At 34.3% G+C, this 13228-nt stretch overlaps 1 protein-coding gene across 1 annotated transcript; it reads left to right on the plus strand.

The window, feature by feature from the left end:
* The first annotated feature begins 557 nt into the window (after positions 1–557).
* LOC131162756 (cytochrome P450 81C13-like) lies at positions 558–2198 on the plus strand. Its single transcript, XM_058119360.1, has 2 exons — positions 558–1469; positions 1581–2198. Exons 1-2 carry the CDS (start codon positions 558–560, stop codon positions 2196–2198), a joined length of 1530 nt encoding a protein of 509 aa, XP_057975343.1.
* Positions 2199–13228: the final 11030 nt, after the last annotated feature.

The following is a 13228-nucleotide window of genomic DNA, read 5'->3' on the forward strand; positions in this document are numbered from 1 at the left end:
CGCACTTGAGGTGTATATGGTAGAAGTCTAGATGATGGTCTTTGTTTATATTGTCGATCCACTTATTGCAATCCCATCACCTTTCCTAGTAATCATTCGGCCAGTAAAAAAAATGATAGCGTGGACCTTAGCCTCTACCCTGCTCACCTCACCTAGTCATCAATCGGCCAGGAAAAAAAATGATAGCGTGCACCTTACCCTCTACCCTACTCACCTCACCTAGTCATCAATCGGCCAGGAAAAAACTGATATTTAGGGTATATTTCATTCACTTTGATATTTCATTCACTTGGTTGAGATGTTCCGACATCTTCGAGTAGGTTTAGGCTTTTAGTTTCAACCATGTTAGATCACAGTTTCGGGGACTATGACCCCGAAGCCCATCTAATATCATTCGCAAGTCGCAACCTGCTCAAGTTGACGATGTTTGAATAATACTTGTCAATATGCCTATATAACAACTCGCACCTCAATTGTTAGGACAACTCTCCTGGCCCCTTAGCTTCCTGCTCCCACCACACACACTCTCTCAGGGCACTAACACCTTCTGCTACACCATGGATATCTTATACTGTTATCTTGCTCTCTTCTTGTCACTTCTCATTTTCCGACTTCAACTTCGTCCCCGCCGAATTTCACCACCGACCCCATTTGCTCTTCCAATAATTGGCCACCTTCACCTCATTAAGAACCCACTCTACGTAGCACTCGAGAGACTATCACTCCGATACGGTCCCATACTAAATCTCCGACTCGGTGTCCTGCCAATCGTCGTCGTGTCTTCTCCCTCTGCTGTTGAGGAGTGCTTCACCAAGAACGACATAATATTTGCAAACCGACCGCAATCTCTTGCTGGGGATGTACTTAGTTACGATTATACATCCCTCCCATTTGCTTCATATGGTCACCTTTGGCGAAGTGTTCGTCGCCTCACAGTCAAAGAAATGTTCTCCTCAAACAGCATCCAGAAAATTTCTGCCATCCGTAAAGAAGAAGTTCGTGACTTTCTTCGCCGACTTTATGAAGTCTCAAAGAGTGGAAGCCAAAAGGTGGAGCTGAAGTATTTTTTCTCCCTTCTAACGTTCAATGTTCTCATGAGGATATTTGCCGGAAAGCGCAGCATTGAAGGAGAGGCTGCAACCACCGTTATGGGAATCAGGCAGCATCTGCAAGAACTCAGAGAGATTTTCCTTCCGTCCCAGTCAATGAACATGTGTGACTTCCTGCCAATATTGAGGTGGGTTGGGTACAAAGGATTGGAGAAGAATATGGTCAAGATGTATAGGAAAAGAGATAAATTTCTGCAGAATTTGATAGATGAGGTTCGACAAAAGAAAGCTACTAATTCATTCAATTGCACTCCCAATATGGAAAGCGGAAAGAAGATGACAGTGATTGAAAATCTATTGTCCCTCCAAGAATCTAAACCTGAATTCTATTCAGACAAACTCATCAAAAGCATAATAGCGGTAAGAGCTATGTAACAAACACTTCGACGTTATTTTTTACACTTTGCTTGCACACTTACCAGGAAGGCGTTGATGTTTTCATTCTAGCATTGACTAGCATATGTGGTCCAGGCTATGTTTGTTGCAGGAACTGATACATCAGCCCTCACTTTAGAGTGGGCAATGTCTCTTCTACTGGATCACCCAAAGGTATTAGAGAAGGTGCGAGCGGAGATTGATAACCATGTCGAACATGAACGCTTAATTGACGAGTTGGACCTTTCCAAACTTCCTTATCTCCGTTGTATAGTATATGAGGCTCTTAGATTATATCCTGCAGCGCCGCTATTACTTCCCCATTTTTCATCTGGTGATTGCACACTCGGAGGATACGACATACCGCGACGGACAGTCCTATTGGTGAATGTTTGGGCTCTTAACAGAGATCCCAAAGTATGGGAGGAGCCCGAAAAGTTCAAGCCAGAGAGGTTTGAGGGCACTGAGGGGGACAGAGAAGGGTTCAAATTTATTCCTTTTGGAGTGGGGCGGAGGGCGTGTCCGGGAGCTGGCATGGGCATGCGGACAGTTTCATTGGCATTGGGTGCAGTGATTCAGTGTTTCGAGTTGGAAAAGGTTGGGCAGGAGGTGAACATGAGCTGTAATTTTACCACGACTATGGCCAGGGCTGAGCCTTTGGAGGCTGTGTGCGCCCCACGCCAGAATTTTTTGAAACTACTATCCCAACTATGAACTAAAATCGTGTTACCTTTATCTATTATTATTATTATTATTATTATTATTATTATATCTCGGGTTTGTATACTCTTATTTGTCTTACTTGCTATCTCAGAGTGATAATGATAAATACTCTTTGTATTTGATGACTTTCAAATTTGTGTACAAGATTATACTGACTGGACCACATTGATAGCATGTAGCAACTTGAAAAATTATGAAGACTCGGCATGTATATATATCATTTGTTGTAATATTATTGGATCTATAATAATTTAATTTCAAGGGTTTGTCATAATTAATGTCCTACTTGCATGGTAGGATAGATAAGTTTAAGACTATAGATGGACCTTAGGGGTACCATTTGGTCGACCGAAGGTCAACCGACGTAAGATATTTAGGGTATATGCTCAAAAGCCTTAGATCGACCATAAGACTCATAATATTACATGAAAATGGCCCCCATAATCTTAGTGTATCATATGAATAGGGGTAACTTTATAAAAAGAAAAATACCGAAATGCCTAAAGATTGCATGTTCGGTTAACCGAACTCGGTTACATTGACAGGCTCTAGGTTGTGTAATACTGCAAATGTCTGGTAAAACCTAGAGAGAAATTTTAAATACCCAATTCACCCTCTCTCTTGGGATTGCACCAAAACTAGCAAAGTACTTCATTCTAATTGATTAAATAAGAGAAAGGAAACTCTTTCCCTTTAAATCACTTCTTTGAATTGTATTTTATGAAATAAACATATATATATATATATATATATAGAGAGAGAGAGAGAGAGAGAGAGAGAGAGAGAGAGAAGAGTAGGTCTTATCATATTCTTTTTGAATATCATTAAAAGTGGAGAAATAGACATTCAATTTTGACTGGATTGAAATTTTTAAAATTAATTGAAGAATATGAAAGGATAATTGATCAAATAAAGTTAATTGAGGCTTTCTCATCTTACTCTAGTCCATTTATGTGCAATTTAAAATTGGGATACTCAATTTCACTTTTCGAAAGTACATTGGTTTTAATTGAGTTAATTGTGAAGTTATCTTAAATTGGGATAAGGTTGGACGAGAAGAAAACTTGTTTTCAAATATCCTTATAGGACAAAAAAAATTTTCTTGCTCTAAAAGAGCATTTTTGAAAGTTGAAGGTTAATGCAATATCACTTGTTTCTACATAAAAAGGAGGCTATAGCCCTTGGCCACACACACACATTCATTGAACCATGAAAAGGAGCGTCCATTCAATCCAAGAGGAGACTCCAAGGAAAAGCTTGTGTTTGTGTGTGTGCGCGTGCGCGCGCGTGAGAGAGAGAGAGAGAGAGATTCCATTGGTAAAGGGAACTCAAAGCTTGAAGAAATAATATTCAAACTTAAAGAGGAGAATCAAAAATGGCTTTAGTTCTTGGAAGATTCAATTTTGTAAAGGAAAACGAGATAAAAAAAAAATCATCATTAGTAAGAGAATCTTTGTCGTAAAAAACTTTAACGATTCTATAAAATATTATTGTCGCTCGTCGTGATAGGCTTCACTATAAAAAAATTTAGTGTCGACTTTACAAAAATTGTCATTAATGATTAATAACGACGAAAATGAATATTGTCATCAATGTACAACAACGACTACTTCATTACACCTTAACAATGATGTTCTCACTATTATTTTTTGAATTTATTGTCAGTTCATTTACAATAACATTCATCATTTTCTCGTTGTTAAAAAGAATAATAATTCAAATATCTTTTAGCAACAAAATAATTTGTCGCTAAAAGCTTAAAAATTTGCAAGTAAAAGTTTTTATATAAATTCAAAACACAAATAGTTCTTGTAAGTCATATAACCTATCCAATTATATTATCAGCACATTCAAGAACTATGTATATGCTTATACAAATAAAGTAAACCAAAATTTTGATTTGTTGAATTAAAAGTATGTTACATTGTCCAATGCAAAAATATCTATGATCAAAAAATAAATTAAATTAAACAAAAATTTAAAATATTTTTACATATAAAGTTGAGTATAAAAAAATAAAATTGCACACTTCCTTGTATCAATGTTTTATATATAAATATATATATATATATATATATTGGGCAGGAGGTGAACATGAGCTGTAATTTTGCCACGACTATGGCCAGGGCTGAGCCTTTGGAGGCTGTGTGTGCCCCACGCCAGAATTTTTTGAAACTACTATCCCAACTATGAACTAAAATCGTGTTACCTTTATCTATTATTATTATTATTATTATTATTATTATTATTATTATTATTATTATATCTCGGGTTTGTATACTCTTATTTGTCTTGCTGTCCCTGAGTGATAATGATAAATACTCTTTGTATTTGATAACTTTCAAGTTTGTGTATAATATTATACTGACTGGATAACATTAATAGCATGCAGCAACTTGAAAAATTATGAAGACCCGGCAAATAAAAATATTATGAAGACCCGGCAAATAAAAATATCTATGATCAAAAAATAAATTAAATTAAACAAAAATTTAAAATATTTTTACATATAAAGTTGAGTATAAAAAAATAAAATTGTACACTTCCTTGTATCAATATTTTTTATATATATTGTGCTCAAGCCAATGTATGACACTTTTCCAAAATTTGACACTCATTGTTTTCTATCGACGCTAGATTTTGTCTGAAGGTGACGATGAAAAGGGATTGGCGGTCCCCAAATGAGAAAGAAATAGTTTTGATGAAAAGGAGGTAAAACATTTAAAATGAAGTTGGCACCTTATTTATTTATTTATTTTTAAATAGAGAAAAAATAAAGAAAAACCCTGTAAGAGGTCAGAAAAAAAACCATATTTTGAGTTCAGGACTATACTTGTGCGGAGGGAAGGTAATCAACCTATCATCTTAGTAATGATTAGTCTCTGCGCACCCCTAATGACTGGCATTTGTAGAATGGTTACTGCAATTATGTATATGTTTCCTTCAAAAAAGAAACCAAAATTAAGAGATAAAAGACCATTTGTGGTCATCCAGTGATAGAATCATTGTCTGAACACTTTGACATAACCTCAAGGAGCTTAGAGCATTGCTCGATCTAAAAGGGGTTGGCCTCAGAACCCTAATTTTTGATGAAAATATTATGGTGATGGTGATTAATGACAAGAATATGTTGGTTTGAAAAATGTCGAGCTTCTATTACAGGCATGAGAAACTAAAATTTAAGAAAATGGGACTGGGCTTGTATTATCGTTATTTGAAAAGAGTGAGTTTGAAAATGAGAAAGAGTTTAGCTGAAATGTGGTGGTATGCATGAGTTTTGAAAATCTAGGGGTTTATGATCGATCTTATAGAAAATCGAAAAAACAAAGGAACACACAATTTTTTTCTTGGAACTTTTTGAAAATATATTTGAGAAAAAGGAATTTTGTGACACCCCGATTTTTCTTACAATTTTTTTTTATAAGTAATCAATAAATATTCAAACATCGGCCACGTCAAAACTCTGATATCATTTAAAAATAACTCTACCCGACCCGAAGTGGGATACCAGGTAATCAATCATTCTTATATAACAACCCTATTAGTGGACATCAATATATTCAAATCATCCTGAATACAAATAACCAGAGTACTATACTTCTATATATATATATAACACATTCCCAAAATCAATCAAAACTCTAGGGGAATCCTCCATTCATAGCTCAAAACACTCACCCTTTCTAATCAGAGTATCAGCTCCCATCTATCTCGGAGCTTTATCTCCAGGCCTGTTACGGATCCCTGAAATATTTAGATAATTGGGTGACACATCTCAGTAAGATGAAATAAATTATTTACAGTGTAGCAGTATGAGTTTCATTATATCATAATATGCATGTTGGCCTTACAAGATTTAAAATTTTGTTATCTTGTTTTGATGCTAACAAACAAGTGGAATTTAACATATTTGTGTGAGTAATGTTATTTCAGGGCTCACATAAGGGAAAGTAAGGTCAAAGTACTCACAAGGATCAAGTATGGATCAAGTGAAATTCAAGAATAGATCAAGTGTGGGTCATCAAGGAACATAAACTAACCTATAATCCAAAGAGAAACTAAGGCATTTGCAGATAAAGCTAGCTCAAGCAAATATCCAAAGAATTTCAAGAGCAAAGAATGAGAATGATCTCAAGCATGACATATAAAGTCTTAGGAAACATATTGTAAGTATTTCAAAGCTAAATATCGTTTGAAATATGTTTTGAAGCTTTTCCAAGAGATTATGAGGACCTAAAGACCTATTTAGGATTATTAAAACAAGTCTTGTGAAAATCAGAATAAGAGAGCAAATCATTTTTAATGGAAAATAATTTTAAAACAGCTTTTTGTCTGTTCAGATGACTAAACTTTTAGTCCAGATGTCTGAAGAATTACTTAAGATGTCTGAAGAATAAGTGCAGACATTTGAAGATTTTCTGGGACAAAACTGAAACAGGCAGTAGCTGTTCAGACGTCTGAACTCGACACTTTAGACATATGAACCTGACACCTCAGACGTCTGAACCCACTCTTCAGTCATCTGACCCTATGTCCAATTCATTTTTTAAGGGGTTTTAGGAACTTCAGATGACTGAACTCGACTCTTCAGTCATCTGAACACTATTCAATGGGAAAATTTTTTTAAAGCTAATATTTTAAATAATAACCGTTTTGAGCTCCCAATTTTCTAACAACTTGGGAAACTCTCTAAGGAAACTTTTCTAACAAGGAAACTTGTTTGAAAGTCTATAAATACATGGTTTTTGTAAATCAAAATCACACCAAGCATTGAAAATCTCTCATAAGCTCTCTTACTCTCAAAGCCTCAGCTTAATCATCTCTTGCAAACTGAAAGTGTTGTGATTCTGAGATTCTAGCTCATCAATTCCTAAAGTTAGATTACTGATTTCTCATCTGGAGAAAAGGAATTTGGTGAAATCCTTATTAAGCTTCAAAAGTGTATTTCTTTCTTGATATTTATCTTTTGAAGTACATAGTTTCAATTTATACTAACCTGCTCTTTGTGTGAGCATCTCTTGTACACCAGCTTCTTGTTATTTCTCTTGTAGATTTTGAACGATTCCAGACTGTTGGATCGTTGACCAAATGAGGGTATATTATTTGGAGAAGGCGGGCTGTAGCCTATGTAAGGAGTGACTGAACAAGGGGACATTGTTTGGAGAAGGCCGGCTCTAGCCTTAACCAAGGAGTGTTGTAAAGGTTTGTTCCGCCCGTTAAAGGAATAGGTTTAGTGAATCCTTTGGTGGTTTACCAAAGGCGAGGACGTGGGCTGGATATAAGCCGAACCTGGTAAAATCCCCGTCTCACTCTCTCTTTCCCTATTCTTTATTTTCAGTTCATATACAACTACATGGATGTTTTAAATATCTAAATTATACATACTAAGTATATTTGGAAATCAAGTAAACTTAAAGTCCAATTTTGATTTGGGTTGCGGAAACTGAAAGAGAGTACGTTGGTTACACCATATCTTGCAGAAACCATACGAGAGTACGTTACTTGGTTAACATTCCAAAGATAAATTTATGAAGAGTTTATTTGAGTTCTAAATATTTGGAAATAGTGGTTGGATTCATCTATACAGGGTTTTACATCAGTAAGCATAAATTTTCATTCATTACAGGGTTTGGTTCAAATTTCGCTAATATCAGCAAACAATCATTTTGAGTTTTTATATTACGTAAGTGTTGTGTACTGGCTTGGTTTTTTACTTTCTAATTATAGTTGATTGGTTTGATTGAATGATTGGATGTTTGTATAGTTAAGAATTAAATAAAGAAACTAAGTTCTTGAGTGCTTAACAAATTAAACAAATTAGTTTGAGAATTCTACAAAGAAATTAAAAGAAATTTTTAAAAAGACAATTCACCCCCCCTCTTGGGAAGCTATTCCTAATTTCAATTGATATCAGAGCAGGGATATAACAAATCCTAACAAGTAGTTGTAAAAAGATCTTAATGGCTAACTTAGGCATAGCTCCCTTTGGAGAGGGACATTCTTCAACTAGGCCTCCTATCTTTTGTGATTTGAACTACACTTTTTGGAAAAAGAGAATGCAAATCTATCTCCAAACGATGAATTGGAAAGTATAGGAAGTTGTTATAGATGGAGATCAAATTCCCACTAAGATAGATGGAAAACAAATCCCAAAAGAGAAGAAAGATATGATCGATCAAGTTTATAAAATGCTCCGAACAAATTCAAGTGCTATAAATGTTTTATATTGTACCTTGGATGCTAATGGATTTAATCGAGTAATGGCTTGTAAATTAGCTAAAGAAATATGGAATAAGTTAGAAGTTACTTATGAAAGAACAACGGATGTTAGGGATAATAGGGTTGATATGCTCACAAGCGAGTATGCAGCCTTTAAAATGAACCCAGATGAATCAATTACAAATATGTTTACTAGGTTCACTCACATAATCAATTCCCTAAATGCACTAGGAAAAACCTACACTACTTATGAAATGATAAGAAAAATTCTTAGAGGACTACCAACCATATGGGAACCAAAAGCCACCGCCATAATCGATGGAAGAAATTTAAAAAACACTTCCTTAGATGAACTTATAGGTTCTCTCCTTATATATGAAATGGCAATGAATGAAAAGAAAGGAAAAACCAAAGCCCAAGAATCAATAGCCTTTAAAGCCTTAAAAGAAAACTTAAGTAGTGAAATGGATGAAGATGAAGAAGCCTTCATATCTAAAAAGCTTGCAAGGATACTAAGAAGGAGAAACAAATTGAAGAGAAGAAATCAAGACTCCAAATCAGAAGAAAAAGATATTAGCAAAAAGAAGTCAAAGAATAAAACTCCTAAATGCTACAATTGCAATAAAGATGGACATTTAAAACCAGAATGTCCACTATTAAAGAAATAGTTTAAAAAAAAAAAAAACAAGAAGGCCATGAAAGCCGCTACTTGGGATAGTACAAGTAGTTCGGAGAATGAAATAAGTGACCAAGAGGTTGGTTACACGTGCTTTATAACATGGGATAACGAAGAAAGCTCCTCAACTAAATCTTCAAATAATTCTTGTAATAATGAATCAAGTGATAAGGGTATGCCATCTTATGATGAACTTCAAAATGATCTATTCAAAGTACATAAAATGCTAATGAAAGAAAATAAACACCATATGCTATCAATGCAAGAAAAAGGGGTATATAAAGTTTGAATGTCCGTTTAAGAGGCAAGGTGTTAAAACCAAACAAGTATAGAAAATAAAAGAAACCTCCCTTGAAAAATCCTCCGGACCCAAGAAAATATGGGTACCAAGAATGAAATAATGACTTCACACATATATAAAATAGAAAATGACATTGTTGGCCAAAATCATAGGATGACTTTTTACAAGGCTTAACTTAAGAAAATATAAAGAAAATATCAAATCTGAGCGTATTATATAAGCACCTTGATGTTACATGCTACATACTTACTTACCTACATGTGATGTGTTGATATGCTACATGTGTATTAATTAACTTGACTTGATTAATATTAAAAAGTATGGCTCACTATGTTGAAAATTGAGAATGAAATTATTAATCTTAAGCATAAATTTTTTATATAAGGATAATTCTTGAACATGCATGATTTTTAATGAATCACATGGATAAACATACTGGTCTTTATCTATGAGTTACGAAAGATATAGCAGCTATATTGGTATCAATGAACTATACATTATGTGATATTAAGCTTTGGTATCTATAAAGTATTTTTGGTATGACATGTCAAAAATTTCAATAGATATCAAATCTAAAAGCTCATTTGGTATCACAAAGTCAAATTATTTATGAGCATGATGTAACATTGATGATCTTAGCATGAAGTTGATATTTGATACATGATATGATTCAATATTTTACATAGGATGATAAAATAAAAATTAATAACAAAACTGAATGTATTGAATTCAGAGGGAGTGTCATGAATCATCAATCAATTGATATCATGAATTAGATTTTAAATTTTAAATTGGTAAAATAAAAAACCATCAAATTAATTTCAGTTGGCATCTTAAATAAATGCTATGTGCTACACACTACCCATGCTATATTAAAGAACAATAACTTGAGTGTGTACATATGTTTGGAATACATGGTTACTAATATGCTTAAAATGATTTGTATTTGAATTTAAATCATTTTTTTTCTTTTTGATTAATGTCAAAAGGGGGAGAAGTTGTGAAGCAAAAATTGAGCATAATTGAGCATGAACATTATATCTATTCAAAAGAAATATTTAAGTATTTAATATTGATTGAAAAACCTTGTAAAACCAAAAGAAAGTAACGAGCATGATTGATGAAATTAATATTGATTTTATTAAGATGAAGCTTATTGAAAGGGGGAGCCTTTTTAAGGCTTACTCATATTTTTGCTCTTTGTTTGCCATCATCAAAAAGGGGGAGATTGTTGGCTTTATAAGGCTTAAAATCTTGTTATCTTGTTTTGATACTAACAAACAAGTGGAATTTAACATATTTGTGTGAGTAATGTTATTTTAGGGCTCACAAGGATAAAGTATGGATCAAGTGAAGTTCATGAATGGATCAAGTGTGGGTCATCAAGGAAGACAAACTAACCTATGATCCAAAGAGAAACTAAGGCCTTTGCAGATAAAGCTAGCTCAAGCAAATATCCAAAGAATTTCAAGAGCAAAGAATAAAAATGATCTCAAGCATGGCATATAAAGTCTTAGGAAACATATTGTAAGTATTTCAAAGCTAAATATCGTTTGAAATATGTTTTGAAGCTTTACCAAGAGATTATGAGGACCTAAAGACCTATTTAAGATCAGTGAAACAAGTCTTGTAAAAATCAGAATAAGAGAGCAAATCATTTTTAATGGAAAATAATTTTAAAATAGCTTTTTTTCTGTTCAGATGATTGAACTTTTAGTTCAGATGACTGAAGTGGTAACTTAAGATGGCTGAACTTCATGTTCAAATGTCTGAAGAATTAGTGCAAACATTTGAAAATTTTCTGGGACAAAATTGAAACAGGCAGTAGTTGTTCAGACGTCTGAACTCGACACTTCTGACATCTGAACCCGACACCTCAAACGTCTAAACTCACTCTTCAGTCATCTGACCCTGTGTCCAGTTCATTTTTTAAAGGGTTTTAGGAACTTTAGATGACTGAACTGGACTCTTCTGTCATCTGAACACTGTTCAACGGGTAAATTTTTTAAAAGCTAATATTTTAAATAATAGTCGTTTTGAGCTCCAAATTTTCTAACAACTTAGGAAACTCTTTATGGAAACTTTTGTAACAAGGAAACTTGTTTGAAAGTCTATAAATACATGGTTTTTGTAAATCAAAATCACACCAAGCATTGAAAATCTCTCATAAGCTCTCTTGCTCTCCAAGCCTCATTTTGATTATCTCTTGCAAACTGAAAGTGCTGTGATTCTGAGATTCTAGCTTATCAAATCCTAAAGTTAGATTACTGATTTCTCATCTTGAGAAAAGGAATTTGGTGAAATCCTTGTGAAGCTTCAAAAGTGTATTTCTTTCTTGATATTTATCTTTTGAAGTACATAGTTTCAATTTGTACTAACCTGCTCTTTGTGTGAGCATCTCTTGTACACCAGCTTCTTATTATTTCTCTTGTAGATTTTGGACGATTCCAGACTATTGGATCGTTGACCAAATGAGGGTATATTGTTTGGAGAAGGTGGGCTCTAGCCTATGTAAGGAGTGACCGTACAAGGGGACATTTTTTGGAGAAGGCCAGCTCTAGCCTTAACCAAGGAGTGTTGTAAAGGTTTGTTTCGCCTGTTAAAGGAACAGGTTTAGTGAATCCTTTGGTGGTTTACCAAAGGCGAGGACTTAGGCTAGATATAAGCCGAACCTCGTAAAAATCCCCGTCTCACTCTCTCTTTCCCTATTCTTTATTTTCAGTTCATATACAACTGCGTGGATGTTTTAAATATCTAAATTATACATACTACATATATTTGGAAATCAAGTAAACTTAAAGTCCAATTTTGATTTGTGTTGCGGAAACCGAAAGGGAGTACGTTGGTTACACCATATCTTGCGGAAACCATATAAAAGTACGTTACTTGGTTAACATCCCAAGGATAAATTTATCAAGAGTTGTTAGAATAGGTGTATTCCCAAGAGGGGGGGGGGGTGAATTGGAAATTTAAAATTTTCTCTTAGGTTAATCTATCCAATAACAATATATATATAACCTAGGGTCTGTTTATGCAATTTCCAAATGCGTAGATAAATATGATGTGGAAATTAAATCAAAAACATCATTCACACCATAACATACATATGCGGTAAATATAAAGTACAGAAATATAAACAAGGCACACGATATGTTATCGGGGTTCGGCCAATTGTACCTACGTCCCCGCCTCAAGCTCGCAAGCCCGAGGATTCCACTAATAGCTCACTTAAGGGTGGAGCAACACCAATTACAACCAGGTCAAATTAACACAGGGCTGACCTCAACCTTAACCGGTCAATTAGCGGGGCTGACCTCAACCTACACGCATTAACAAGATGACGCACCTAGCTTTCCTAACCAGGTGTAAGCTAATCTGGGACTATTCCAGGGCTAGTCTCCCTCTTTAGGCCCATGTCTGGAAATACAAAAAATGTGTATATAAATAGATGGTATAGTGATTGTACTTTCGTGTAAAGCAGATATGTACCCAAATGCGTGCAATAATATACACCACAACATGATTCAATATGTAAGCTCAATGTGGTCTAAATAGTTCAACTCTCAAAGGTATTTTCTATCTGTGTAATGCGTACGTGAGAGTGACAAACAAGCAATCTTTGTATCACAAGATATTTCACAAATAAGTTCACACAAAGATGTCAAGTGTCAAGTATTTCAATCAGCAAGATATCTCAAGCATGTAAGTATCAAAAGATGTATAAGCTTGGTTTGCAAAAGATGTGTAATCTTTGTATTGAACAAATAATGCATGAGTGAGTGAATATTGCAACAAAGATCACTATCACAAACACAAATATCTTTT

Source organism: Malania oleifera, chromosome 8 (assembly GCF_029873635.1).
Source record: "Malania oleifera isolate guangnan ecotype guangnan chromosome 8, ASM2987363v1, whole genome shotgun sequence".
In the NCBI taxonomy this organism is placed as follows: domain Eukaryota; kingdom Viridiplantae; phylum Streptophyta; class Magnoliopsida; order Santalales; family Ximeniaceae; genus Malania; species Malania oleifera.

Bases quoted from the DNA above. Each gene is read 5' to 3' on its own strand.
- LOC131162756 (XM_058119360.1), top strand. From the start codon at position 558: ATGGATATCTTATACTGTTATCTTGCTCTCTTCTTGTCACTTCTCATT. The intron at 1,470-1,580 runs GTAAGAGCTATG...TATGTGGTCCAG, and splicing joins TCATCAAAAGCATAATAGCG to GCTATGTTTGTTGCAGGAAC.